The sequence below is a fragment of the Schistocerca americana genome, chromosome 4 (genome assembly GCF_021461395.2).
Source record: "Schistocerca americana isolate TAMUIC-IGC-003095 chromosome 4, iqSchAmer2.1, whole genome shotgun sequence".
In the NCBI taxonomy this organism is placed as follows: domain Eukaryota; kingdom Metazoa; phylum Arthropoda; class Insecta; order Orthoptera; family Acrididae; genus Schistocerca; species Schistocerca americana.
The window spans coordinates 424,706,953-424,732,685 of NC_060122.1; the positions used below are offsets into that span (position 1 = coordinate 424,706,953).

At 43.9% G+C, this 25,733-nt stretch overlaps 1 protein-coding gene across 1 annotated transcript in view; it reads left to right on the top strand.

Moving 5' to 3' along the window:
* The window catches only part of LOC124613520 (formin-like protein 20), a 74,115-nt gene extending 54,713 nt beyond the window's left edge, over positions 1 to 19,402 (top strand). Inside the window, exon 4 of the mRNA XM_047142231.1 lies at positions 18,951 to 19,402. Coding sequence (XP_046998187.1) covers positions 18,951 to 19,402 — 452 coding nt within the window. The remainder of the gene's footprint in view (positions 1 to 18,950) is intronic.
* The last annotated feature ends 6,331 nt before the right edge of the window (positions 19,403 to 25,733 follow it).

Here is a 25,733-nt window from a genome sequence, read left to right on the forward strand (position 1 = left end):
TCCTCTACTTCTCTTATTGCACCAGTCCTTCCTGTATTACTACATGAAACAAGAGTGGTGATATTCCATGTTCTTGCCTGGCTCCTGTTTTTATTTCAAAAGCCGTGGAATATGCTCCATCCATTTCAACTATCCCTTTGAGCCTTCCAGTTTAACTTTTAGAAGGATCGTAATCTTCTTTCATATTCCAAACCTCTGTATTCTCTTTCACAACTTTTCTCTGTGTGAGCTACACCATAAAATAAACGAACAATATTGCCATTATTTTGTTATGCTCCCAATATTTTGATATGGCTTCTTTCAGTGAAATATATATGATCCGTGGTGGATCGATTCTCCATAAATATCGCTTGCTTCTCATTTATTATCTCTTTTAAACATGGTTCCAGTTTTTCCTGGAGAGTCTTCGAGAACACTTTGTAGGCTGTGCTAATTAATGAGCTGCCTCTATAATTTCTGCGTTCTTGATTATCGCCCTTTTTATGAATTTGTACTATGACCGCTTCTTCCCACTCAGATGGCATTCTTTCTTCATTTCAAATGTTGCTCACGAATTTTTGTACATGTTTCGCAATTGTATCTCCCCCTTCTTAAATAGTCCAGCTGTTATTCCAGCACTCCCTGGAGTTTTCTTGTTTCTGAATACTGTGACACTTTTAGTGTCAGCGGTGTGACTAAGAGCTCTAAGTTTTGATATTTATGTTGTTCTTCCATTTCTGTACTTCCATCTTCAACGTTTAGAAGCTCCTCAAAATTTTCATTCGAAATTTCATACCATTTGTTCTTTTCAAAACTGTATTGTCACTGTTATGTTTAACACCATATATCCGTGGTTTATATCCTTTTACGAAGAACCTAACTGATCTGTGAAAATTTTTTGCCTTCTCTGCAATTTCATGCCCTTATGCTCTCTCTTCTTCCTTCTGAGAAGTTTGATTCCCTTGTTAGCATTTTCATATGCTTCTTTGCTTCTGTTGGAATCTTTCTGTAGGTCTTTTTCCTTTGCTGCTCTTCTTTTGAAAGAAAGACTTTTTGCTCACGCTCTTCAGAGAATCGTGCATTTTTCTTCATTCTTTTTCTTTTTCCACACGCTTCTACTGCTGCTGCTTCCACAATTGCTTTAGTCATTTCCCACCGGCCTTCAGTGTCGAGGTTGTTACACTACCTTTTGTGCAATTGGTATACCAGAACATATTCAATTTGTTTTTTTGTTCTAGTATCTACTTTGCCTTATGAATGTCCTTCTGAGGAAAGTACGTTATGTGCTCCTAATCCCTAGGTTGTCTGCGCTTGCACAGCTAAGAAGTCTCACTCTATTATCATTACATTCAGATTGCACGCTCTCTATCTGCTATTCCCTACCGACTTTAGCACTGGCGTCTCCAACAATGAGCTTCATATCATATCCTTGTGCCTTACTGATTACCTCTTCAAATATTTCATAATTTTTTTTTCTTTTCATCCTCCGCTACATTAGTTGGGGCATGTAAAGTAGGTATTGTTATCTTTGTGAAGCTGCCTCTTAATCTTATAATAGATGTTCTGTCAAAAGTTGGTTAAAAATCAATAGAAAATGACGAAAAACATTTGTTGTCCTGTGATATAATTAGAGATTAACAGTTTTCGTTTGTTTTCTTTACTTGTACTGTGGAACCTTGCTTCCTGCCGAATTTCATCATTCTAGGACAACAGGAAGTTTTGATGAGTGAGTTTGTGAGTATCAAAATATGTGACAGAAACTTCCGTTTCTTTTTATTGCAGTGGCTTTAGACCTTGGCCGGCCAGTGTGGCCGAGCGGTTCTAGGCACTTCAGTCTGGAACCGCGCGACCGCTACGGTCGCAGGTTCGAATCCTGCCTCGGGCATGGATGTGTGTGATGTCCTTAGGTTAGTTAGGTTTAAGTAGTCGTAAGTTCTAGCGGACTGATGACCTCAGATGTTAAGTTCCATAGTGCTCAGAGCCATTTGGGACCATTTTGACGTTTAAGCGCTGCACATTGCCAAGGGATTTCCAAGCTTTAGTTTGTGACATGAATTTCAACATGATAGTTTTACCCGTTCCTGAAAAAAAAAAAGGGTTGTAATTGTCGCACAGACAAACAGACGGACAACATAGTGATGCTGTGGGCGTTCCGTTTTTACCAATTGGGGTACGGAACCCTAACCACTAATTGCTCTATGGGAGACAACAAGCAAGACAGCGACGTAAATCTAGAAAAGGCTTTCTATGTGGAAAAAAATGGAAATGAAGTCCCATGCTTCTTTACAGAGCGTAGGGGAACGATGCGGGAGACCCGCACCGCCTTACTAGGCAGGGTCCTAATGGAGGTGGTTTGCCGTTGCCTTCCTCCGACCGTAATGGGAATGAATGATGATGATGATGAAGACGACAAAACAACACCCAGTCATCTCGAGACAGGAAAAATTCCTGACCCCACCGGGAATCGAACCCGGCACCCCGTGCTCTGGAAACGAGAACGCTACCGCGAGACCACGAGGGGCGGACGCTTTTTATGTAGGACCAGAGAAATCACCGCGGCACTCACTTCAGCAAAAGTGGAAAACTGGGCTGCGCACTTGGTCGACGCATGGGGATGTCTCAAGAAAACCAATATAGCAACGCGGGGAAGAGATGAAAGATATGGAGACGTCTTAACCGAACCAGACTGGGAGTATCGACCACCGAACAGTAACAAAATTGCAGTTCCTTCCAACTGACGGCAGGTATGCGTATGACTGTGACGAAATCCGAACTGAAACTCATCCCTCACAATGCGTTTCTAGCCATATATTCTCAACTCCAACTATATCTATACTCTGCAAATTACTGTGAAGCGCACAGTGCTTCTCGCTGTAGCAGATATTAAGGTTTCTTCCATTCGCGTATGGAGTACGCCAAGAATGAATATTTAAATGACTCTGTGCGCACTGTCAAGCAAATAAAAGTGGCCCGGAGAACAGAGTTCCAGGGTACAAAGAAGCTCAGCAGAGGGAAGGAAATACAGTACTAACGTGATTATAGCAGATGTTGAAAGTGACCACCATTCGTCTCTTGGTACTTCTGGGCCATGATCGCAAACTGCTGAAGGCGGATCGAAGCTGGACTGCTGGAATTGCTGCTGTCTCGTCCGAAATATTCTGCTGCAGTTCTTAGAGACCATGAGGGTTGTTGCGATACACCTTAGGACTCCCCACACAAAGTAATCGGACACTGACAGATCAGGTGACCTGGGTGGACAGCCAGGGCCAAGACTGACTGACCTCTTTTAGCAACTCTGTCGGGCGTGAAGTAAGTGTGCTCCAAGGTTCGGCTGGTTGTATGGGCTGTTGCTCCATGCCATTAGATGTTACTGTAGGTTTTTCCCTCCCCCGTTAATGTGCAAAAAATAGTTCCCAAATGTTGGCAATGTAACGCGTCGAATCAGAGTTTGATCAAAGAAGATGGGATCAACAATGCGGCGTGCAGACACTGCACACCAAACCCCAACCTTCTGATCATGCAATGGTGTTTCGCGGAAGTTATGCGGATTCTCCGCTGCCCAGAACCTGAGACTCTGTGAGCTGACGTAACCATTCAGGTGAAACCAGGCTTCATCAGACATAAAGAACAGATCCATGTCCAAGCCATCTGCTGTTATCTCGGTGAACAGCTACTCACGAAACTTGAGGCGCTGAGGAGCATCTGATGGTTTTAGTGCATGAATAACGGACATTTGGTAGGTATGTATGTGCATATCCAGGTGGAGTATGACGGTATGCCAGTCTGTTGCGACAGGCGTCGGATTGACTTGGTAGGACTCTGAAGCATGTTCTGGTGAACTGCAGCCACATTTTCTGCTGTGCGGGCACTTTTCGGTATGTTTTTTGACTTGTTCAAAACAGATCCTGCCTCACGCCATTTTCAGACTAAGCGTTGCATGGCACTCTTCGCTGGCACTTAGACACCATTAAACTTCTCAGCAAACAACTTACCACGCCGTTTCCACGTCTTCGTTGTCACGTAACTTTCCGTAACGAACTCCGACTGCTCCACTGTGAGTACCATCGTCCCGTTTCCACTGCTCCACTCACATTGACAAAGCCCGCACTATGCTCTAAACCGGTGTGGATCACATGACGGGCATACACGTGATATGCGCGTCACGGAGTGCGGTTATATGTATACATTCACTTCGGTCGTATCCAATCGTCTGGGCCACTTTTATTTACCACACCCTGTAGTTTAATCGAGTCTTCTGGTCCCTAAGAGAGTGATGTGAAGGGTGTTTGTAGTATATTCCTAGATTTCTCACTTCTAAGTAGGTGTATAGTGACATTGCCGTACACATACCGTTTTGTGATTTTGCTTCAGCTCTGCTACAAGTATGTGATAATTAATTTGTGAGCTTGGTGTGTTTTTTTTGCTAGCAGTGGCAAGTGCTGGGTTTCTCGTCAGAAGGGAGTGGGTTCGCAGAGCTCGACAGTCCCGCTAGGTTGGCAGAAGGCTTTCCACGGTGTCTCAATAGCAGGGGAAGAGCGCCTGCTGCGTGGCAGACACTTTTCGCGGAAATGGCCCTGCTTCCCAAAACGCTTATTGTGGCACTTCCTGGCGCTAATCCGCTTGCCACCCGCACTGTGCCGCCGGTCGCCACAGCTCCTCCCTGCGGGGGCCTCTGGGTGAGACTTACCTCAGTCCGCACATCACAGAGGAGCCGCCTACCGGCGCTTCCCTGGTGCGAGAAAGTTCGTTGCTCCCCTACAAAATGACTGATGGTCCGATCCCAAATAACGCCCTCCCCCTTCGGATGCGGTGCAGATGATACTGACCACAGTAGTGAGACTGTTCAAAACCAGTACCAACCTGTTGAATTCTAATGATACTTTTTGTAAGGTCTGAGTGGGATGTTGCTTTCCCCTGTTTTTACGTAGAAGAGGGAACATATTCGTTCGTCAGATTGGTAGCAGGTTTACTCTCCGAATGGAGCCTGGGAATTGTGGGTGTTGTGCAGAGACCTTAGTTTTTAAGATTACATTTGCTTCCTGGTTCTAGTTGGTGCTCACGGGCATCCTCTCGCTGTACTTGAAGAGGCAGTAGCATAACTCGACTTCTAAGCAGCTCGCATTTAACACATTGGCTCATGTACCTCAAATTCTCAATTATCTACATTAAATAGCAGCTGACAAACCCAGCACTGCACAGATATTCATTTCACCAATTTTTTATTAGAAACTAAAACAAAAAAGAACTGTGTTTGTAATAAAGTATCGAAAAAATTTCATTTTATGTATTCGTGAAAACACCATGTAATTATGAAACATTCGTACAAAGAAACATGCGTAATGTTCTAACGTATAAATGCAGTATCCAAAGGAAAGTGATCCCGGTCAGTTACTGTACACTGGTGCAGCGGCTTCGCGTATCTACAACGCGATTTTGTAAACGTCTCTATGGCAACGTCTCTTCATAGCTCCCCAGACGGCTATCGTTTTCGCCTACAGCCGTTTGCACTTCGCAGTTGAAAGCTGCGAAAAGCGGTGCCAGTGCCAGGTGTCAGGGATTTCCTTGTGGTGACTCGACTGTAGGAGTGTCTTAGCAGTAAAGAATAAATGTGTTAAAACTTCATGCATGATGCGGTATTTTTTCACCCATCTCGGTGTTTATGACGCCGTATCTTCTGATCTATGTGTGATACATTGATATAATTTTGAAGGTTCAGCGGCACATGTGGGTACTCTCTGCAGAATGTAGTCAGAATAGAGTTGGTAGAAAAAAAGTAATAAATTTAAACCTCATGCATGATGCGGCAGTTTTTCATGCATCTCAGTGTTTATGATGTCATTTATCCTGAACAATGTGTGGTAGCATGATATACATTTATAAGTGCATTTGGCGGTATATGTGGATACTGTCTGCGTAATTGATTGGGAATGCAGTTGCAATTAGTATCATGGGAGTAATACATTTAACGTCACGCATGATGCGGCAATTATTCACACATCTCATTGTTTATGACGTCACATCTCATTAACTACGATGGTTAAGTGTTTCCTACGCCTATAGCTATGGTTGCCTGGAAATAAAGGATATGTGTACGAAGATGGTTGAAATCTTTTGAGTGCATTAGCAGGAGATGTGGAACGAACACACACACACACACACACACACACACACACACACACACACACACACACGTACATTCATTTTTAGTATGCTTATTGATTTGTCTTCTTTACCTTGCTGTTACAAGCTGTCCAGATGTGCAAATCTTCCTAACTTAACTTCCTGCAGTTTCAGTTAAATGCGAGCACCAGAATTCAGAGTAATTTAATTTTAGTTTGCAACAGTTTTCAGAACATTGCTCTATACTATTCATTGTCAATTGTTCACTTGATTGGATTGAATGAATGTTTTGCATTCTTCATCTGACTTACGTTTTGAGATCCCATACGCTCTACAAATTCCCTATGGTTATGCGACACTCAGATGACAAAAATTACTATCTACATTTCTAGGATGTTTGTTTCATTGTGACGACTTTCCTTTGGTTGCAATGGCCAAGCACAATATTAAAAATTTAAGAGATGCAGAAGTGATAACGACTGTCAAACACTCACATATTTTTTTTTTTATAGGAGGAGTAATTGGTGCATATGATATTAAGTCTTATTTCTACTCTTCCAGGTCTTTTAATTGTGTCACGCGATCAGTATAGGGACATTTGGCACATTTTGCATTTGATTTCCCCATGCAATAAATCAGCTAATTACATGAAGATATAAACGTCCTCTTTACGACACGGTACGTAATTTTCGGTGCTTAAAGGTTCCATCGTGATGGGAGGCGCGAACAGAATCGTGTGCTGAGGCGGTATTTCCTTTTGGGGTAGCAGACACAGGTCTGTTGTACGTGTTGTTAATCGGTGTCGACAGCAAGCTGAGATCCGAAGAAATTATACCTAACATATGTTAGATGTATATTCACGAGGCGCATCTGAATATAATGAAATAAAAAAATTGAAAAACCATCCTATCAGGTAAGACTAATGTATTTATAATTTAGATTGTTAAGTAGGCTTTTTCAGGCTCATTGAAATCTTTCTTGAAGCGTCTGCCTGTTCAGGTGTCTCAGCATCTCTATAGCGCCCACCTGTAACTAATAAAAAAAAAAAAAAAACTGTGACCATTCGTGCTGCCCTTCTTTGTGTGCAATCATTATCCCTCGTTAGTGCTATTTGGTACGAGTCACGCACACTTGTGTAATGTTGTAGGAAGGAGTACTTAAGTGTTTTGTAAGCAATATCTGGACTGACTTACAGAAATAGAAAGTTATCCCAAAAACAAGTTGTTCCGTGATCTCACTTTTACTTGGGCCGCTCCACATTACTTTTTACCAGACCTCTACAGTGTTCGGTGCTCGCGATCGGTGACAACGACCGAGGTATCGCAGTGGACTTGTATTCAGGAACAATGGTGCGCGAATTCCGGTCCCGCTCGCGATCTTGATTTAACTTTTCCGTGGTTTTCCTAATTTACGTCAGGCAAATGTCAGTATGAATCCACAGACAAGGACAAGCGCTCTATTTTTCTCCATCCTTTTTATCCCAAAAACAAGTTGTAACGCGTCTCTATCGATCTCGACTACAGTCTTCCTTCACTCGCTTGTACATCTGTTTACAACAATCGTAAAATAACGTTTATGATCAGTCGTGTTCGTCAGTGATGGCTTTGATTGATACGTAGGCGATTATGTTGATTCATCATATTTTATTTGCTAACTTTGTTTTATTTTAAATAAATATGTCCTCTGCATTAATAAAAAAATAATATAACGTTGAACAATGAAACTAATCTGTTAAAATATTAATGAAACAAGCAGCAATTACAATTACTACTATTAAAAGAACAACAACAATGAAAACAATAATAATAATAATAATATACAGCATGAGATTTTCTGCATCTTAGGTAGATTATGAAGATATACAGGGTGTAAATTTTAAGTTAACAAACCAGAATAACTCGATAAATAAGCTTCACACAAAAAAATGTGTAGAATCCAAAGTTGATTATTTTCGAGGTGGACATCTGCTGGTAAATTAGCCCGCCACCCCAGCCCCCTGGGGGTGGGGCGGGAGGCAACTTTAAAATTTCAAATGAGAACCCCCATTTTTTATTGCAGAATCATATTCTACATAAAAAAACTACGTACATTTTGTCTTAGACATTTGTTTTGATTCTTGGTAGTTGGCGCTGTAATTCAAGAAAACCCATGTCCTATTTTTTGCGTGGAAAATGGTTACGAATAAATAAAAAATACTTATTTACTTCGTAAATTTTGATTCACTGAAACCTAAACTCTTTCTCTCTCCCAATAGGGCGGGGTTTGAGAGAGAGGAATTAGAGTTTTACATATTGTTTCCGCAGATTCGGATAACTTTTGTTTGTTTCGTCGTCATGAGGCCACACAACTTTTAATTATCAAGCAAATCATCTGACTAGCTAACTAACCAACAAAACATCCTACTTACGAAGTAAATAAGTATTTTTTATTTATCCGTAACCATTTTCCACGCAAAAATGAGAACATGGATTTTCCTGAATTACAGCGCCAACTATCAAGAGTCAAAACAAATGTTTAAGACAAAATGTTCATAGTTTTTTTTATGTAGAATTTGATTCTGCAATAAAAAATGGGTTCCCATTTGAAATTTTAATGTTGCCTCCTGCCACACCCCCAGGGGGCTGGGGTGGTGGGCTAATTTTAGCACCAGCAGATGTCCCCGTCGAAAATAATCAACTTTGGATTCTACACATTCTTTCGTGAGAAGCTTACTTTTAGAGTTATTCTGATTTGTCAACTTAAAATTTACATCCTTTATAACTGGCAAGGACAGGGAAAAGCGTCGCCCATGGCTTCCAGTAGAAAACGTCATGTCATCTGACGAAAATTTCGACATTAAACCTGCAACTGTCTCGAAATCAACGACAGTGAATTGTTTGCTTTTCGTATCTTTATGAGTTTTTCCGGTAGTAACACTGTCGAGGTATGCAAAGGGCTTCTCCAGCAAAATCTCGTGGTCCGCAGTAGCTGTCACGCTTTGCTGTAGTCGTTTTAGAAAGGCTAGCCGACAGGCAAAGGACATTTTACAGCAGTAACTGCCATGCTCATATAAAATATCCACTTTCCTTTTACGTACAGATGACGTAAGCTGATTACAACGCTGCTGGTTTGCACTTGGTGTCTTGCTGCAACGTTATTGCCGTAAAAACATACTCGGCTTGTTAGTTGATTTGTTTTTACGTTTGTTTTAGTAATTTATGGAAACTAGAATATTTAAATATTTCTTCTCTCCTCGTCTGTACACATACCTAATCTTTAAATTCTTTCGTTGAAAATTCTAATGTATGTGTTAGTGGGGCCGCTAAAGAAAATAAAAGAGTATTATTGTCTAGTTAATTTTAATACTAGTCTGCTTACAGCTGAATAAATGCGTTTTATATTTATTAAGAAGCAGCTTAAGTGCCCAGAAACACGCTTGGAGAAATATAATTTGCATTCCTTAAGGTGTCAGTGTACATTTCCTGAAAGCTGACTGTATGATACTACTAGCAACTTTTGATCGACAGGTCACCCACACTGCAGAGAATTGACATAATAAGTTGAATAAAGCTGTATAGCACATTATATATATACTGCAGTTTCATGTGGACACATTGTCGGCTTGCAACACTAGACCGAAACATAAGACCAAGGGTCCGCTAACAATCGAAATAATTATCTCCAAAACAACTAATAAACTCAATTTTCCCAGAGCCTGTAGCTTCCTGACATTCCAAAGCGATCCACTGTCATAACACAAACCTGAAACGTCTCCAAAAAAGGTGAAGAATCGATCCTTACGTCGATACAATAGGAGCTTTTAACAATCCAAAGTACATTACGTAACTGTGTCCCAGCGGATATGGATTCGTGACATAAATGTCTAAGCTGTAGCACCAGCCCGAATTTGATACAAATAAATACGCTACCTTACGTGGGTACTACAGTATCCAAGAATCTGTTACGTGGAATTCATGCACTAATGCTTGCATTACACGGCTGAGAGATGTAATAGCATGGAATTAAAGTCACCAGCGATTTTGACCGAGATACGCAGTCTGGAGACTGTCGTAGCGATGTCAAGCTCGGTTGCATGTGCATGTTGCAGAAATCACATTAGTTTGTTGACAGATTTAATTCTATTTACATTGACTGTAAGGTGATGGGTACTATGCTACAATGTTGATTACCAGTCAAGATAGGATCCTACAAAGTATCTTCACAGATCTGAGGTTAGCTTTCAACTAATAAATCCCAGTATGTTACACATAAAAGAAAGAAGCACCTGTATGCCTCAAAGAGACGTAATAGGACGTCTTTTGTTCGCGTTACACGTAATCGATTTGTCAGAGAGGGTCAACAATTATCAGATTGTTTGGTGACGATGCTGTTTATAGGCAGGAAAGAATCGTCGTTGGACGATCTTATGGTAATACTGTAAACAAAAAAACTTCCACCTGTGTACTCTCTTTTATTTGTGAACTAGCGCCCCGCCCCTAACTACAGCCAGACTTGTCTGACGTAACGGTAATGAACTGAACACACAAACCTGCCTCGTGAATCGGCCTATCAATCAGTGAAAGCTATACCGAACTCTCTAAGGCTGTTCCTGGGATAACCTTCACATACAGACAGAAAAACTCGAAGGGGGAGGGAGGAAATTTAATTTATAGTATGTGCAGTCGTACAGACTCTTGTCACGCTTCGCTGCTCTCTGAAATTGCGGTGGCTGTTAACTTCACTGCTTCTCCCGCCAAATATTGCCTCCTCTCAAGCTGACTAGAGCTGTCTAGTCCATAGTTACCATCATTACCAGAAGATACCAACCACTCCAAACTCCAATTAAAAAGGAACAGATAACAATACATATATTATACACTCATCACTATTATAATTATAAATCATATGTAGAGATCTTCTCGTGAATCAGTCTACCCATGAGCGAAAAACAAATCAAAACTCCTACAGTATTCGTAAGATCAGTTTTCACATATAGACAGAAAAATACGGTTGGGGGGGGGGGGGGGGGACTTTAATTTGTAACTGATGACCTGCAACGCCTTCGCATGACTAGAGCTGCTTACGGGCAGGCGACTTGTCAGGCTTATCGGTAATAAATTATATATACAAACTTTGGTACACTATTTAACACAAATTCTAAGAAAAGGGAAAAAGCCGCATGATAATGGAATTATCCAAGTGTGACGGAAATAGGTAGATGTGATGAACATCAATAGAGAAACAAATGATTAAGATTTCAGTAAAATTGGATGCTTTATTCAAGAGAAAGAGCTTCACAAACAGAGCAAGTCAATAACGCGATGGAACACCTATGAGCCTGGTACAGGCGTTATTCGGACTGACATTGATTGAAAGAGATTTTGGGTGTCCTCCTGAGGGATAGTGCGCCAAAATTTGTCCAATTGGCGAGTTAGATCGTCAAAATCCTGAGCTAATTCGAGGGCCCTGCCCACAATGCTCCAAAAGCTCTCAAGTCCGGAGAGATTCGCCGACTTTGCTGGCAAAGGTAGGGTTTGGCAAGCACGAAGACAAACAGTAGAAATTGCTGTTGTGTGTTCGCGGGCATTATCTTGCTAAAATGTAACCCGACGTTGGCTTACTATGAAGGCAACAAAAAGGGGAGTATAATATCGTCGACGTACGCTGCGCTGTAAGGGTGCCGCGGTTGACAGTCAAATGGACCCTGCTATGAAAAGAAATGGCACCCCACGTTGCCTCCCCCTTACTAATCGGCCTAGCCTGCTTGCGATATAAAATATGACAGTGGATCGCGTGTGTGCCTAATGGATTTTTACTAATCGGATAAGGCTATCTTTCCCTAAGAAATAATACCGGTAAGTAGGAGGAAAGGGTACAACAGACCCTTCTGATGGAAAAGTCTACTAAAATTAAAAAGTAGTTAAACCGAACTATAATTTGAAAAAATGAATGTTATTTTGTGTATTCACTCACGAAACAACACTGGACAGAAAAGGGGTACCACTGATCATGAATCCAAAAGTTATACTAATGAACGAAAAGGAAGTAATTAACGGTCGCCCGCCCACTAGAGCAATTTACATCCAAAATCCTGTGCAAGATGATGGGAAAGAAAAACATGTATTGTTTAACACTGATGTGGCAACTGAAGGTTGCCACGTTTTTTTTAACACTAATTTTAAGTGAGTATGTAATGATAAATAAAACTGAGAAGTCACTCTTACGTTATGTTTGTCATTAAATTTTGAAAAAAACAATCGAGTAATGATTTGAAAATATGCAACTAAACTGTATGTTAGTATTGAACTTCGTAATGCGAACAATGACTTTCAGTGACCTCAACGCAATGTCATCAAAGATACCTAGAAAAAAAGCAAGCACTTTTTAATTTGCAGTTGCTTATTTTGCAAATTGGATTTCAAATTATTGTCTGAACAACTGAGTCTTTTTTTTACCGAGTTGAACAGAAATAAATAATAGAATACATACCAATCCAAACAGCCATGAGATCCAAGCTATGTGTAAAATAAATAAAACTTCCGCACTCCTAATTTTTACATTTCTTTAGATTTGGATTTTTTCCAGTGATTGATTCTCAAACTTGAAAAATGAAATTGCTTTACTCTACTCATATACTGAAACATCTGTTATACAACAGTTAATTGAAAGTACACTGAGGCTAAAATTCTTAAAAGTGAAATTATTCATTAATAAACTGGCTGTAACTGTTCAATTTGTTTCTTATGGCACTCGGTTAGCATATAAGGAAAAAAAAGGAACAAGGATCCTGCTTGGTAACAATGTCCGAGGACAATGAGGATACAATTGTCCTGAGTTTAACTGATTATTATTTAAATAAATGTTATCAATCAAATCACATTCAGTTGTGCTGCTGGGTTAGCCATTAATACTATCTACCGATGAAAAGTCTTACGTCAGTGCTGTGCATATGACGAAACTCGGAGTCGACGACGAATCTGTGTTGCTGGAACTGCTACTGTTGTTGAAACCGGTAGCATCTTGTGGAGCACGGCTAATTACAAGAACGGGCAATCGTACTTAATGCAGCCTCTTCTGCTCATTCACTGTCCTTACTCCTGCTACTAGACATCTGACCGCTGCATGTACATGATGCCTCCGAAATGGTACTCTCTACTGCGAGAGCGTTAACACCACACTTCCGCACACTACAAGCGCTGTAACCCATCTCCCTTTCTCCGTGCGCTCCGCGCAACAACAACTTACGCAAAGATTTTATAGTTAACAAGCACTGCTATTATCGTTGCTAGTGGATGCAAATAACAATTCCTTTGGCTTTTTCTCAGAGGTTAAAAGTTTCACAGGAAGACACAGATAAATACAATGAAATGTCAACAGACTTCTACATAAATTTACACATACAGTGAAGAAATGTCCTTAAATATTTAAAAAAAGCATTTAAATTACTAATATTTACGTACAATTCAGCAAAAAAATTTATATATTGGTAGCAGGTGCCATGCATCCTGCATTTTGGGTGGTACACCCAGACCATCACTCCTGGTTATAGGCCCATATGGCGGGCAAGTGTGAGACTGAAACCCATCACTGTCCGGGGTGTCTCCAGATAAGTCTTCGCTAGACATCAGGGCTCAGTTCGAAGAGGGACTGAAGACAATTCTACTCTAGCCAAAGTGATTCCAGTCCGAAGGCCTGACTGGAGATGCCTCAGACAACGGTGGGATACCAATCTGACTGTCGCCCGCCCTTTAGCTGACAATCAGGATCGATGGTGGTGGGTGTCATTTCCTTTCATAACAGGACTGTTTTGGTTGTCATTCGTAGCGCTCTTACAGAACAGCGGTGCGCCGACGATACTCATCTCCTCGTTTTGTAGCTCTTCATAGCAAGACATCCTCAGCTTAAATTTGAGCAAGGTAATGCCCGCCCGCACACAGCGAGAGTTTCTGCTGTTTGTCTTCGTGTTGTCATACCCTACCTTGGCCAACAATGTCACCGGATCTCTCCCCAATTAAGAACATTTGGAGTATTATGGGCAGGACCCACAAACAGCTCGGGATTTTGACGATCTAAGGCACCAATTGGACAGAATTTGGCACGATATCCTTCAGGAGGACATCCAATGACTATATCAATCAATGTTCATCCGAAAGACTGTTCGTTAGTGTCAGAGGTGGACCAACGCGTTGAATAAATCATCCAGTTTCTGTGAAATGGCAATCATAAGTGTGTCGGTACATGTACACATCACATCTACCGTCCGTCCCCGGTAGCTGAGTGGACGTCGGCACGGTAGCTCAGCGTGTTCGGTCAGAGAGCTGGTTGGCCTCTGTAATAAAAAAAAACTGATTGGAACGATCAACAAACGAACTTGAACGGATGTCATGTGACATCCGCAATGACCAAACACAACGATAAAAAAAGTGGTCAGGGCGACAGAATGTCAATCCTAAGGGCCCGTGTTCGATTCCCGGCTGGGTCGGAGATTTTCTGCGCTCTGGGACTGGGTGTTATGTTGTCCTAATCATCATCTTTTTATCCCCATCGACGAGAAAGTCGTCGAAGTGGCGTCAAATCGATAGACTTGCGCCCGGCGAACTGTCTACCCGACGGGAGGCCATAGTCACACGATGTTTTATTTATCAAATCTACCTATTTCCTTCCCATTCAGATAATTCCTTTGTGGTGCTGTTGTCTAGCTGATCAATATCGCTATCAGATAGATACCTTTCAGATATACTTACCAACACACCAACGAAAAGATTTTGCGAGTCTAATACAGTACGCGAAATTAAAAAAATTGTCGATACTTTTGAACACACCTTACACAAATATTGTTCTTTGTGCCTCGTTCTGATCATTTAGCACAACAGACAGCTCCACATCTCTGACGGTGCTCCTATGCCGTGTTAGTTTTCGAAACGTGAGTCTTATGGTTCGTTCAAATGGTTCAAATGGCTCTGAGCACTTCTGAGGTCAACAGTCCCCTAGAACTTAGAACTACGTAAACCTAACCAACCTAAGGACATCGCACACATCTATGCCCGAGGCAGGATTCGAACCTGCGACCGTAGCGGTCGCGCGGTTCCAGATTGAAGCGCCTAGAACCGCTCGGTCACTCCGGCCAGCTCTTATGGTTCGTGTCCATGTGATGTTGATAAGTTAACCATTTAAAGCAGACGCCTTTTTTGTGATTTGCGCTGGTTCTCTCTGGCACACGGTTTCCACACAGGCTGTACCGAAGGAACTTGACGCCCCACATGGGCTACAGCCTCACGTCACAACAACTGACTTTATCACAGTTTCGTGGAAGTCGTATTAAAGTGATGGACTGGACATTTCGGTAAAAAATTATTATCAGTATAAGTATACCAAAATTTTTGTATATTTCATTGCAGTTAAAAAATGTGTTATAATATGAAAAAAATACAAATGAAACAAAAAGACCTGTACAATGTGCCCGGGGCTCGAAAAACAGATTCGCTGTTCTCCAGCCAGATGCCTTGGTCGTTATGCTAGTTGCGCTGTCGTTGAACAGCGGTTACCTTACGGCTCCATAATCTGGAGTAGAAGAAGTTTCTCCCTCTATGTCTTGGAGAATATGCGTTTGCAAATATGTGATCACGAGATATGCTCAACTTCTGATAGTCTGTCGATTCCTTAAATTTTGAATCGACTTCACGTCGTAAACTTTAGGGGTGGTTTCCTTAAAAAAGGGACGTTATTGATTCAAAATACCTCAGAGTCTTTCATTTTATGTTGTACACAAGCAACCTGTGGGTATGAGCAGAACGGTTGGCCGTGTTTGAGGCCTTCCCCTTGTAAGCTATTTCTCCGAAATCTATTTTCTTCCTGGTGTGTGAGTTCCGCATTGCATGCACAACAACTTCTGTGACATTTGGAAGATAGTAGTGATGATTTATGGGTAAGGGTGCTCAACAGTAACATAATAAGCGCCCTTGTATGGACGATATATAGAAGGGCGTGGCGAAAATCTATTAAAAAAAAAAGTTGCATTCTCCCACAAGAATTGAAAGCAAATCCCGATAAGGTGAGCATCAGAAAAGCGCTTAATAAAATACGAACGAAATGCAGTAGAACAGCTAGATAGTCGGCCGGAGTGACCGAGCGGTTCTAGGTTCTTCAGTATGAAACCGCGCGGCCGCTACGGTCGCAGGTTCGAATCCTGCCCCGGGTATGGATGTGTGTGATGTCCTTAGGTTAGTTAGGTTTAAGTAGTTCTAAGTTCTAGGGAACTGATGACCCCAGATGTTAAGTCCCATAGTGCTCAGAGCCATGTGATTTGATTTTAACCAGACAAAATCAAGAATATAGTACGAGTACTGACACGGTTAAAAGGGGACTGATAACAGTGGCTGGATGATTGCTTGGGCATAGTGGGTGACCGAGCCACTCTGTGACGAATTAAAATACCACATCCAGTATTTTGGGAAAAATTCCAGACATCTCACAAACTCTTAAAACGTGAACCACACTCGCCTCATTGTCAGAATAGAGAGCACGTCCTGTGAGAATTCCAGATCAACTCTCAGGTTGTCACATAAAACACATTCAATTAAAATACGCCGTATAGACAGCTGTGTCCCACATTTGTGACACACTGGGGTCTCCTTGCGACGTAAGAGAAAGCCATGTGTCAACGGGCAATGTACCACTGTAAGTCGTGAAAGGGCTATCTCTTTAGCCCTTTGCGGTCGAAAGGAGAGAAGCCATGGTTACACTGAAGGTTTTGCGGAACGTAATTTATTATTTCTCACATCCAGTCACTAAGCCTCCCACCAACACATGGTCTTCTTGGTCACAAATGAGGTGACAACCTGCAGTGGGACTCAAGAGCGAACAGAAGACGGAAGGGTGCAAGTTTCCGTGGCAGCCACATCAGCCACCCCGAATCCCTACGTGCAGAAAGTCATTTCCTTGTCTTGTCTTTGCAAGAGAAGGAGAGCATCTTGCACTTATTGAACCATCCGATCCAATGGGTACATCTGACCAATAGTGAGAAGCGGTCTTTGAGAATCGAAACAGATGAGGAATTGAAACTTCAGGGCAGATTAAAACTGTGTGCCGGGCCGAGACTCGAACTCGGGACCTTTGCCTTTCGCGGGTTCGCAGGAGAGCTTCTGTGAAGTTTGGTAGTTAGGAGACGAGGTACTGGCGGAATTGAAGCTGTAAGAACGGGGCGTGAGTCGTGCTTGGGTAGCTCAGATGGTGACCACTTGCCCGCGAAAGACAAAGGTCCCGAGTTCGAGTCTCGGTCCGGCAAACAGTTTTAATCTGCCAGGAAGTTTCATATCAGCGCACAATCCGCTGTAGAGTGAAAATTTCATTCTAGATGAGGAATTTCTTGTCATGACGTCGTCTCACCTGCTCCACTGCTCGCAGGATAGGAAACAATGCCGCGTAATGAATTGAAAACTCTTCTTGGAGCACTACACAATGGACATTGTCGGGGAAAATGACAGAGCCACCGATAAAATCTACCTCCTTAGACAAAAAAATGTCGTGTGACGAGGGCCTCCCGTCGGGTAGCCCAGCTCGCCTGGTACAAGTCTTTCGATTTGACGCCACTTCGGCGACTTGCGCGCCGATGAGGATGAAATGATGATGATTAGGACAACACAACACCCAGTCCCTGAGCAGAGAAAATTTCCAACCCAACCGGGTATCGAACCCGGGCCCTTAGAATTGACAGTCTGTCGCGCTGATCACGTTTTCTTTTTTTATCTCATTTTGTTCGTTTTCGTTCGTTGTAGCTGCTCGGGGCGGACGTCGCAAGACACCCATTTCAGTTCGTCGTTGTTCCATTAACTCAGTTTGTTTATTACAGAGGGCAGCTAACCCTCTGACCGAAGGCGCTGAGTTACCGTGCCGGCATTACTCAGCTACCGGGGGCGGACTCCTTAGACGCATACCTGTAGACAGTAATAAAACCTGGGTGGTGATGTAAAATGTTGTGGACTGGCAAGACAGCCAATCCACTATGACAGGAAGCCGAAAGGCACGCGTTTAAGCTCACGCAGGATGGCGTGAGGTCTGGAACAGGACAAGGTCTTTATAGTAGTAAAAATAGTACGTAGCTTCTGGAATACTTAACTTTAATCCATAATTGGTTAACATCGGTCTGACGGTACATGCATCACAAGATAAATAGCAATTGATAATGGCGCCTTGCTAGGTCGTAGCAAATGACGTAGCTGAAGGCTATGCTAACTATCGTCTCGGCAAATGAGAGCGTAATTTGTCAGTGAACCATCACTAGCAAAGTCGGCTGTACAACTGGGGCGAGTGCTAGGACGTCTCTCTAGACCTGCCGTGTGGCGGCGCTCGGTCTGCAATCACTGATAGCGGCGACACGCGGGTCCGACGTACACTACCGGACCGCGGCCGATTTAAAGGCTACCACCTAGCAAGTGTGGTGTCTGGCGATGACACCACATAAAATCTCATTAATTTTGTTTTAAAATGTAGTCTGGGGTTTGGCAGGTAGAAGAAGAGGTATTAGTGGAAATGGATCTGTGTAGGCGGGTCTTGAGTCCTGCGTAGTTAGCTCAGCAGTTGTCCCCAGAAGGCAAACGTGCTAGGTCCCAGCCTAATTAACAGCTTTTATCTGCCAGGAAATTTCATCCTTCAAAATGTCCAAGTTTCGACACACAGCAATTCACCATGTAACTATAAAACATTCAGTTCTTGCTCCGTCTTGAGCTGACCTTTCCACTTCGGCAGCTCTGCTTCCTGGCGCCGGTGTCGGCATCGCGGACCACTAGTGGCAGGTGACGAGAATCCGTACAGGCGGCTCGAAAGCAGAACCGCCACAAGAGATTAGGATTCAGACGCGATTCTTGAGCCTGCAGCCCGCCAAGATCGGATTACGCGTTCAGCAGAAGAGCCAGCCGAGTACGTGTGTGTGTGGCTTGCATTTCTGCGCGCCGCGTTCTGCGCGGCGGCGGCGGCGGCGCTAGCGGCGCGGCGCGCGTCTTCCGGAAGTGCGTGGCATAGCGCAGGCCGGTGGCGGAGCGCGCGCGCGCGACGTAGGCGGGACCTTGCCCCCGAGGCGCGCCATCTCGCGGACTTCCTGGTAGCGCGCGTGCCAGGCGACCGCCGCGGCGGCCGAGCCAAGGACGCCGGTCGTGCGTGGCCGGCCGGGTCGCGGCTCGCGGGCATTCCTCGCGCTACCCCTGCTCATCGCGCATGCCGGCCGCCGCGCCGCAAGGTCGAGGACGAACGACAACCCCGGGGTGCCGCGCCAGGACAGACGCTTCGCGCATCGCCGCTCCCGTTGCCCGCCTGCCGTGGCGCCCACTGACACCTCTCCTCTGTCAGTACCTCGACGCCTCGACTGCCATCTGGTGGCAGGTCACTAATTCACCCTTTGGCACTGTTCATTTGAAAAACGTGTGGATAAAATTCCATCGTCATAAACGCAAATTTCCTTTATTGATCACCGGTTTAGGCAGATCTACACTACTGGCCATTAAAATTGCTACACCAAGAAAAAATGCAGATGATAAACGGGTATTCATTGGACAAATATATTATATTAGAACTGATATGTGATTACATTTTCACGCAATTTGCGTGCATAGATCCTGATAAATCAGTACTCAGAACAACCACCTCTGGCCGTAATAACGGCCTTGATACGCCTGGGCATTGAGTCAAACAGAGCTTGGCTGGCGTGTACAGCCACAGCTGTCCATGCAGCTTCAACACGATACCACAGTTCATCAAGAGTAGTGATTGGCGTATTGTGACGAGCCAGTTGCTCTGCCACCATTGACCGGACGTTTTCAGTTGGTGAGAGATCTGGAGAATGTGCTGGCCAGGACAGCAGTCTTACATTTTCTGTATCCAGAAAGGCCCGCACAGGACCTGCAACATGCGGTCGTGCATTATCCTGCTGAAATGTAGGGTTTCGCAGGGATCGAATGAAGGGTAGAGCCAAGGGTCGTTACACGTCTGAAATGTAACGTCCACTGTTCAAAGTGCCGTCAAGGCGAACAAGAGGTGACCGAGACGTGCAACCAAAGGCACCCCATACCATCACGCCAGGTGATACGCCGCTACGGCGATTTCGAATACACGCCTCCAATGTGCGTTCACCGTGATGCCGCCAAACACGGAGACCATCATGATGCTGTAAACAGAACATGGATTCATCCGAAAAAATGACGTTTTGCCATTCGTGCACCCAGGTTCCTCGTTGAGTACACCATCGCAGGCGCTCCTGTCTGTGATGCAGCGTCATGGGTAACCGCAGCCATTCTCCGAGCTGATAGTCCATGCTGCTGCAAACGTAGTGGAACTGTTCGTGCAGATGGTTGTTGTCTCGCAAACGGCCCCATCTGTTGACTCAGGGATCGAGACGTGGCTGCACGATCCGTTACAGCCATGCGGATAAGATGCCTGTCATCTCGACTGCTAGTGCTACGAGGCCTTTGGGATCCAGCACGGCGTTCCGTATTACCTTCCTGAAACCACCGATTCCATATTCTGCTAACAGTCATTGGATCTCGACCAACGTGAGCAGCAATGTCGCGATATGATAAACTGCAATCGCGATAGGCTACAATCCGATCTTTATCAATGTCGGAAACGTGATGGTACGCATTTCTCCTCCTTACACGAGGCATCACAGCAACGTTTCACCAGGCAGCGCCGGTCAACTGCTGTTTGTGTATGAGAAATCGGTTGGAAACTTTCCTCATGTCAGCACGTTGTAGGTGTCGCGACCGGCGCCAACCTTGTGTGAATGCTCTGAAAAGCTCATCATTTGCATATCACAGCATCTTCTTCCTGCCGGTTAAATTTCGCGTCTGTAGCACGTCATCTTCGTGGTGTGCTATTTTAATGGCCAGTAGTGTAAAATAAAGAAAATTGCACATAAATAGTAAACAATATAAAATACATTTAATATTTGACTTTCCGTTATTCAGTGTATACCATTCCAAAATGTTTAGTGTGTGGCAATCGTTACCCATCGCCGTATTCATAATTAACTAGGGCAAGTTAACTCTAAGAATATGACGATGTGTAATGACTGTCGCACACTGAACAATATTTTAGATTGGTATCTACTGCATAATGGAAATTCAAATATTGAGTGTGTTTGGTATTGTTCACTTTTTATATGCAATTTTCTTTGTTTGAAATCTGACGATGGCTTGTCAGTGAATAGAAACTGGTAATCAATAAAGAAAATTTGCGACCTTGACGTAAGATTTTCATCCGCAGATGTTTCAGTAATTTATCGTGTACTTCCACAGCATCATCATTCAGAGCATTGTACGATTGGCGTTCAATAGGTAATGCAGCCTTTTTTTCTGACGACAAGGTGCTTTTATTCGGAATTCCATTGCGTCATATTATTCCCACTCTTTTGGCTACAAAACCCTATTTTTCAATATCGCGTCCTCATGGCACCTTACTGGCATGGCCTGTATGGCCGCATGGTGCCACTCTGCTGCTCGACGTAGGAGCCAACGTCTTGCTGCGTCAATAACCTCCCCATCATCCACGTACTGCTTCCAGCGCAGTACATCCATCATTGGGCCGTACAGATGGAAGTTGGAAGGTACATATTCCGGCCGTAGGGTGACTGAGAAAGAACAATCCAATGAGGGTTTGTGAGCTCCTGTTCGGTGCGCACACTCGTGTGATGGCGTGCTTTGGCATAGAGAAGAAGTAGAAGGAGAAGTTCGTTTGCATTTGTGTGGCGATGAACACGGAGAAATCGTTTCTCCAATTCCCTGAGAGTACCACAATACACCGCATAGTTGATCGTTGCTCCGTGAGGGAGAACATCAAACCGAATAACCCCTTTAGAGCCCCAGAAGATCGAAATAATTATGAAAAAGCCGTCTCTATTGCACAAACTACCTGGTGTTTACCTGGGTTTCAGCGTGGATAACCACGCCTTTATAGGAACAAATATAAAACAGCTTGCCTAAACAGGCGTAGTCAAAGGCTAAAATCAACACCTACAGCGGCAATACCCCATAAAAAATTTTTACAAATACGCCGTACACATGTACCAAGTCAATAATATTACTTATTTCAACCCTGTGTGTGCTGCCTCGCCCCAGACGACGTACGATGGTCACAGGCTCTCCACCGAACGTGGGTGGCAGAAATAGAGTCAAATACTCTGGCCCTAAAAATGTGGATAACGCAGTCTGAATTGATCTGATGCTGAGCAGCCTTTGATTGATAATCTACAGAAGTTTCTCAATATAGGTGCAGGTGAAATCTGTACGCTCTGACAAGACCGGAGCAACAGTGTGGTACCCTATCTGCTTCGTGCGGCGATGTAACTTGCAGCTGGCGAGATGTGTGCGACGGAGGTGAGACGTGAGGCGGCACCTGTGAATCGATCACGACCACGAAAGCAATGCAAAAATCTCACGGTGTACCGATCAGGCAGGCAGATCGCAATTTACCCTCTACCAGAGCCCTGAAATCACGGTAGATTTCAGTGTGTGACACACCCGTTCGCTGGTCGTACCAAGGACCAATTCGACTCACTTATACAACAGAGTGCACAAGCATACTAAACGTCAAGACTGGTAAACCAAAAACGAATAAGTGTGCCCTCGGCAAACGAGTAGTCCGAGACGTTTGAAGTCACACCGTCAGTACAGTAAGAACTTCGCCACAGGCTCCCCATGCTAAACTACTCGCAAGTGAAGTCAGTCTCAGGACAGGTCCCAAGCACCAACCACACATGCCAGAGAATCGACCAGAAATCTCCTTACCAGACCAAAGTCCAGCACCCGAGTGCTTCGCACCTCTTCCGAAAAAAAATCCGTTTTCCTACAAAGTGCACGAATGACACCGCCTTCACGCCGTCTTGAGCCAATCATAGCGCTCTAGAGGAGCTAAATCTCCCCTCCCACACGACAGTACAAACTCATGTCGAACCAGGGCAAGAGTTACGAAACCTGCATCTGGAAACAAAGGGAACCACCAATTACTTCCTTTTTTAAGTTTTTGCGGAGGGAGAAGATGTTTTTCTCCAAAGTCACACCACTTCCAATGGCGAGCAGTGAACAGAAACAATCTCATAGATCTTTATCCAAACCGCCTGTGCATTGGAGCTTGTTAGTCCTAGCTATGAGGTGTAATAAAGATTCTATCTTTAAACGTTTCTCAGACGCTGCAGTTTCTTATACAACCGAGGTGGCCAATGGAAGTGTGTCGCAGGCCTATTTTTGCAGTATCAGTGAATATGAAAACTTGTGAATTTTTATTACGCGTGGCTCTTCGCACTATGCCCAGTTTATGACTGCACTGTGTAGACACATCCATTCAGTCTGTCGTCCCCAGCCCAGCCATCGGCTGGCGCCAATGCAGGTATAGCGGCATTGTTCTGCTGGAGACCCGTCTCGACAAGGGGCTGCTCTGTCTGCCCTGTATGGCTGTGGGCCTGTCCGGCAAGATTTATTGGCGGATGGGCTCGCCGCCAATTGCTTCCAACTCCAAACATGCCATTTCTATGAGCTAAGAACCATAAAAACACATCATGCTTTTGCCGGCCGAAGTGGCCGTGCGGTTAAAGGCGCTGCAGTCTGGAACCGCAAGACCGCTACGGTCGCAGGTTCGAGTCCTGCCTCAGGCATGGATGTTTGTGATGTCCTTAGGTTAGTTAGGTTTAAGTAGTTCTAAGTTCTAGGGGTCTAATGACCTCAGCTGTTGAGTCCCATAGTGGTCAGAGCCATTTGAACCATTTGAACATCATGCTTTTAGTGCCATACCAGGCTCTATCAACGCCTGCTCAGCCCGTTAACTTCATAGAGTCTCCCTCAAGGTGCGTCAGGTTGTAATAAAATCTTTAATGATTTTGCATATACGAAAAATAGGTGAGAGAGTAACTTGTCCTCTCTCATAAGTTAATGTGGCTGAGTAGGGAGAACAAATCTGATATGTTTGGATACAGCATTACTAGAGTTCTGCTTGAAACAGTCAAGTCGTTTAAATATCTGGGCGTAACATTGTAAAAAGATATGAAAGAGCTTGTGAGAAATGTGACAGGGAAGGCGAATGGTCGACTTCGGTTTATTGAGAATTTAGGAAAGAATGGCTCACCTGTATATAGAACGCTGATGTGACCTATTTCTGAGTATTGCTCGAGTGGTTCAAATGGTTCAAAAAAATGTTCAAATGTGTGTGAAATCTTATGGGACTTAACTGCTATGGTCATCAGTCCCTAAGCTTACACACTCCTGAACCTAAATTATCCTAAGGACAAACACGCACACCCATGCCCGAGGGAGGACTCGAACCTCCGCCAGGACCAGCCGCACAGTCCATGACTGCAGCGCCTTAGACCGCTCGGCTAATCCTGCGCGGCAAATGGTTCAAATGACTCTGAGCACTATGGGACTTAACATCTGAGGTCATCAGTCCCCTAGAACTTAGAACTACTTAAACCTAACTAACCTAAGGATGTCACACACATCCATGCCCGATTCAGGATTCGAACCTGCGACCGAGCGAGGTGGCGCAGTGGTTAGCACACTGGACTCGCATTCGGAAGGACGACGGTTCAATCCCGCGTCCGGCCATCCTGATTTAGGTTTTCCGCGATTTCCCTAAATCGCTCCAGGCAAATGCCGGGATGGTTCCTTTGAAAGGGCACGGCCGACTTCCTTCCCCATCCTTCCCTAACCCTATGAGACCGATAACCTCGCTGTTTGGTCTCTTCCCCCAAACAACCAACCAACCAACCAATCGAACCTGCGACCGTAGCAGCAGCGCGGTTCCGGATTAAAGCGCCTAGAACCGTTCGGCCATCGCGGCTGGCTTGCTCGAGTGTTTGGGATTCGTACCAGATCGAATTATGGAAGACATCGAAGTAGTTCAGAGGCGGACTGCTAGATTTGTTACTGGTAGTGAAACGTCCCCTTAGAAAAATTAATGAATTACTGTGCTTAAACTGACACACAATATTTTTAGCGCAACGCAATCTGACTTTCAAAAATCCCTACAAAAGAATGGCCCTGACTAACATTAACCTATAGCTTTCACAAATCACTTCCTCACAAAAATCTTCGTTACTCGAACTACTGCAATACAGCGAGCGCCACTACTGCCAGCTAAATAAAAGATTCAAACTACTGAAGGCACTAACTACTGATAGGTATAGTTAGCAAATGAAAGATTTTGATAGAGAACAAACAACGTATTTACCTCAATAGTGTTCAAAAGTCATAATATATATATCAGTCCATGGCATCCAGTCTTACAAATTTACTGTCTCTGTCCAAAACTCCGCCATCTCACTCCCCACGCAATGCTACGCGCTGTTAACATCCAGCTGCCCAACACTACAATGGCAGACAACAATGCAAACTAGCCACAGACTGCACACAGCACAGCCAGTGATTTTCATACATAGAACTACGTGGCGTTACCAATATAAAAACCTAAACAGCCTACTTACAGTAGGTTCGAACAATACGTAAGTGTAATGGAGATGGTTCGGGAACTCAAATGGGAATCCCTGGAGGAAAGGCGACGTTCTTTCCGAGAAGCACTAGTGAGAAAATTTATAGAACGGCATTTGAAGCTGATTGCCACGCGATTCTATTGCCACCAACATACATTGCACTTACGGATCACGAAGAAAAGATGCGAGA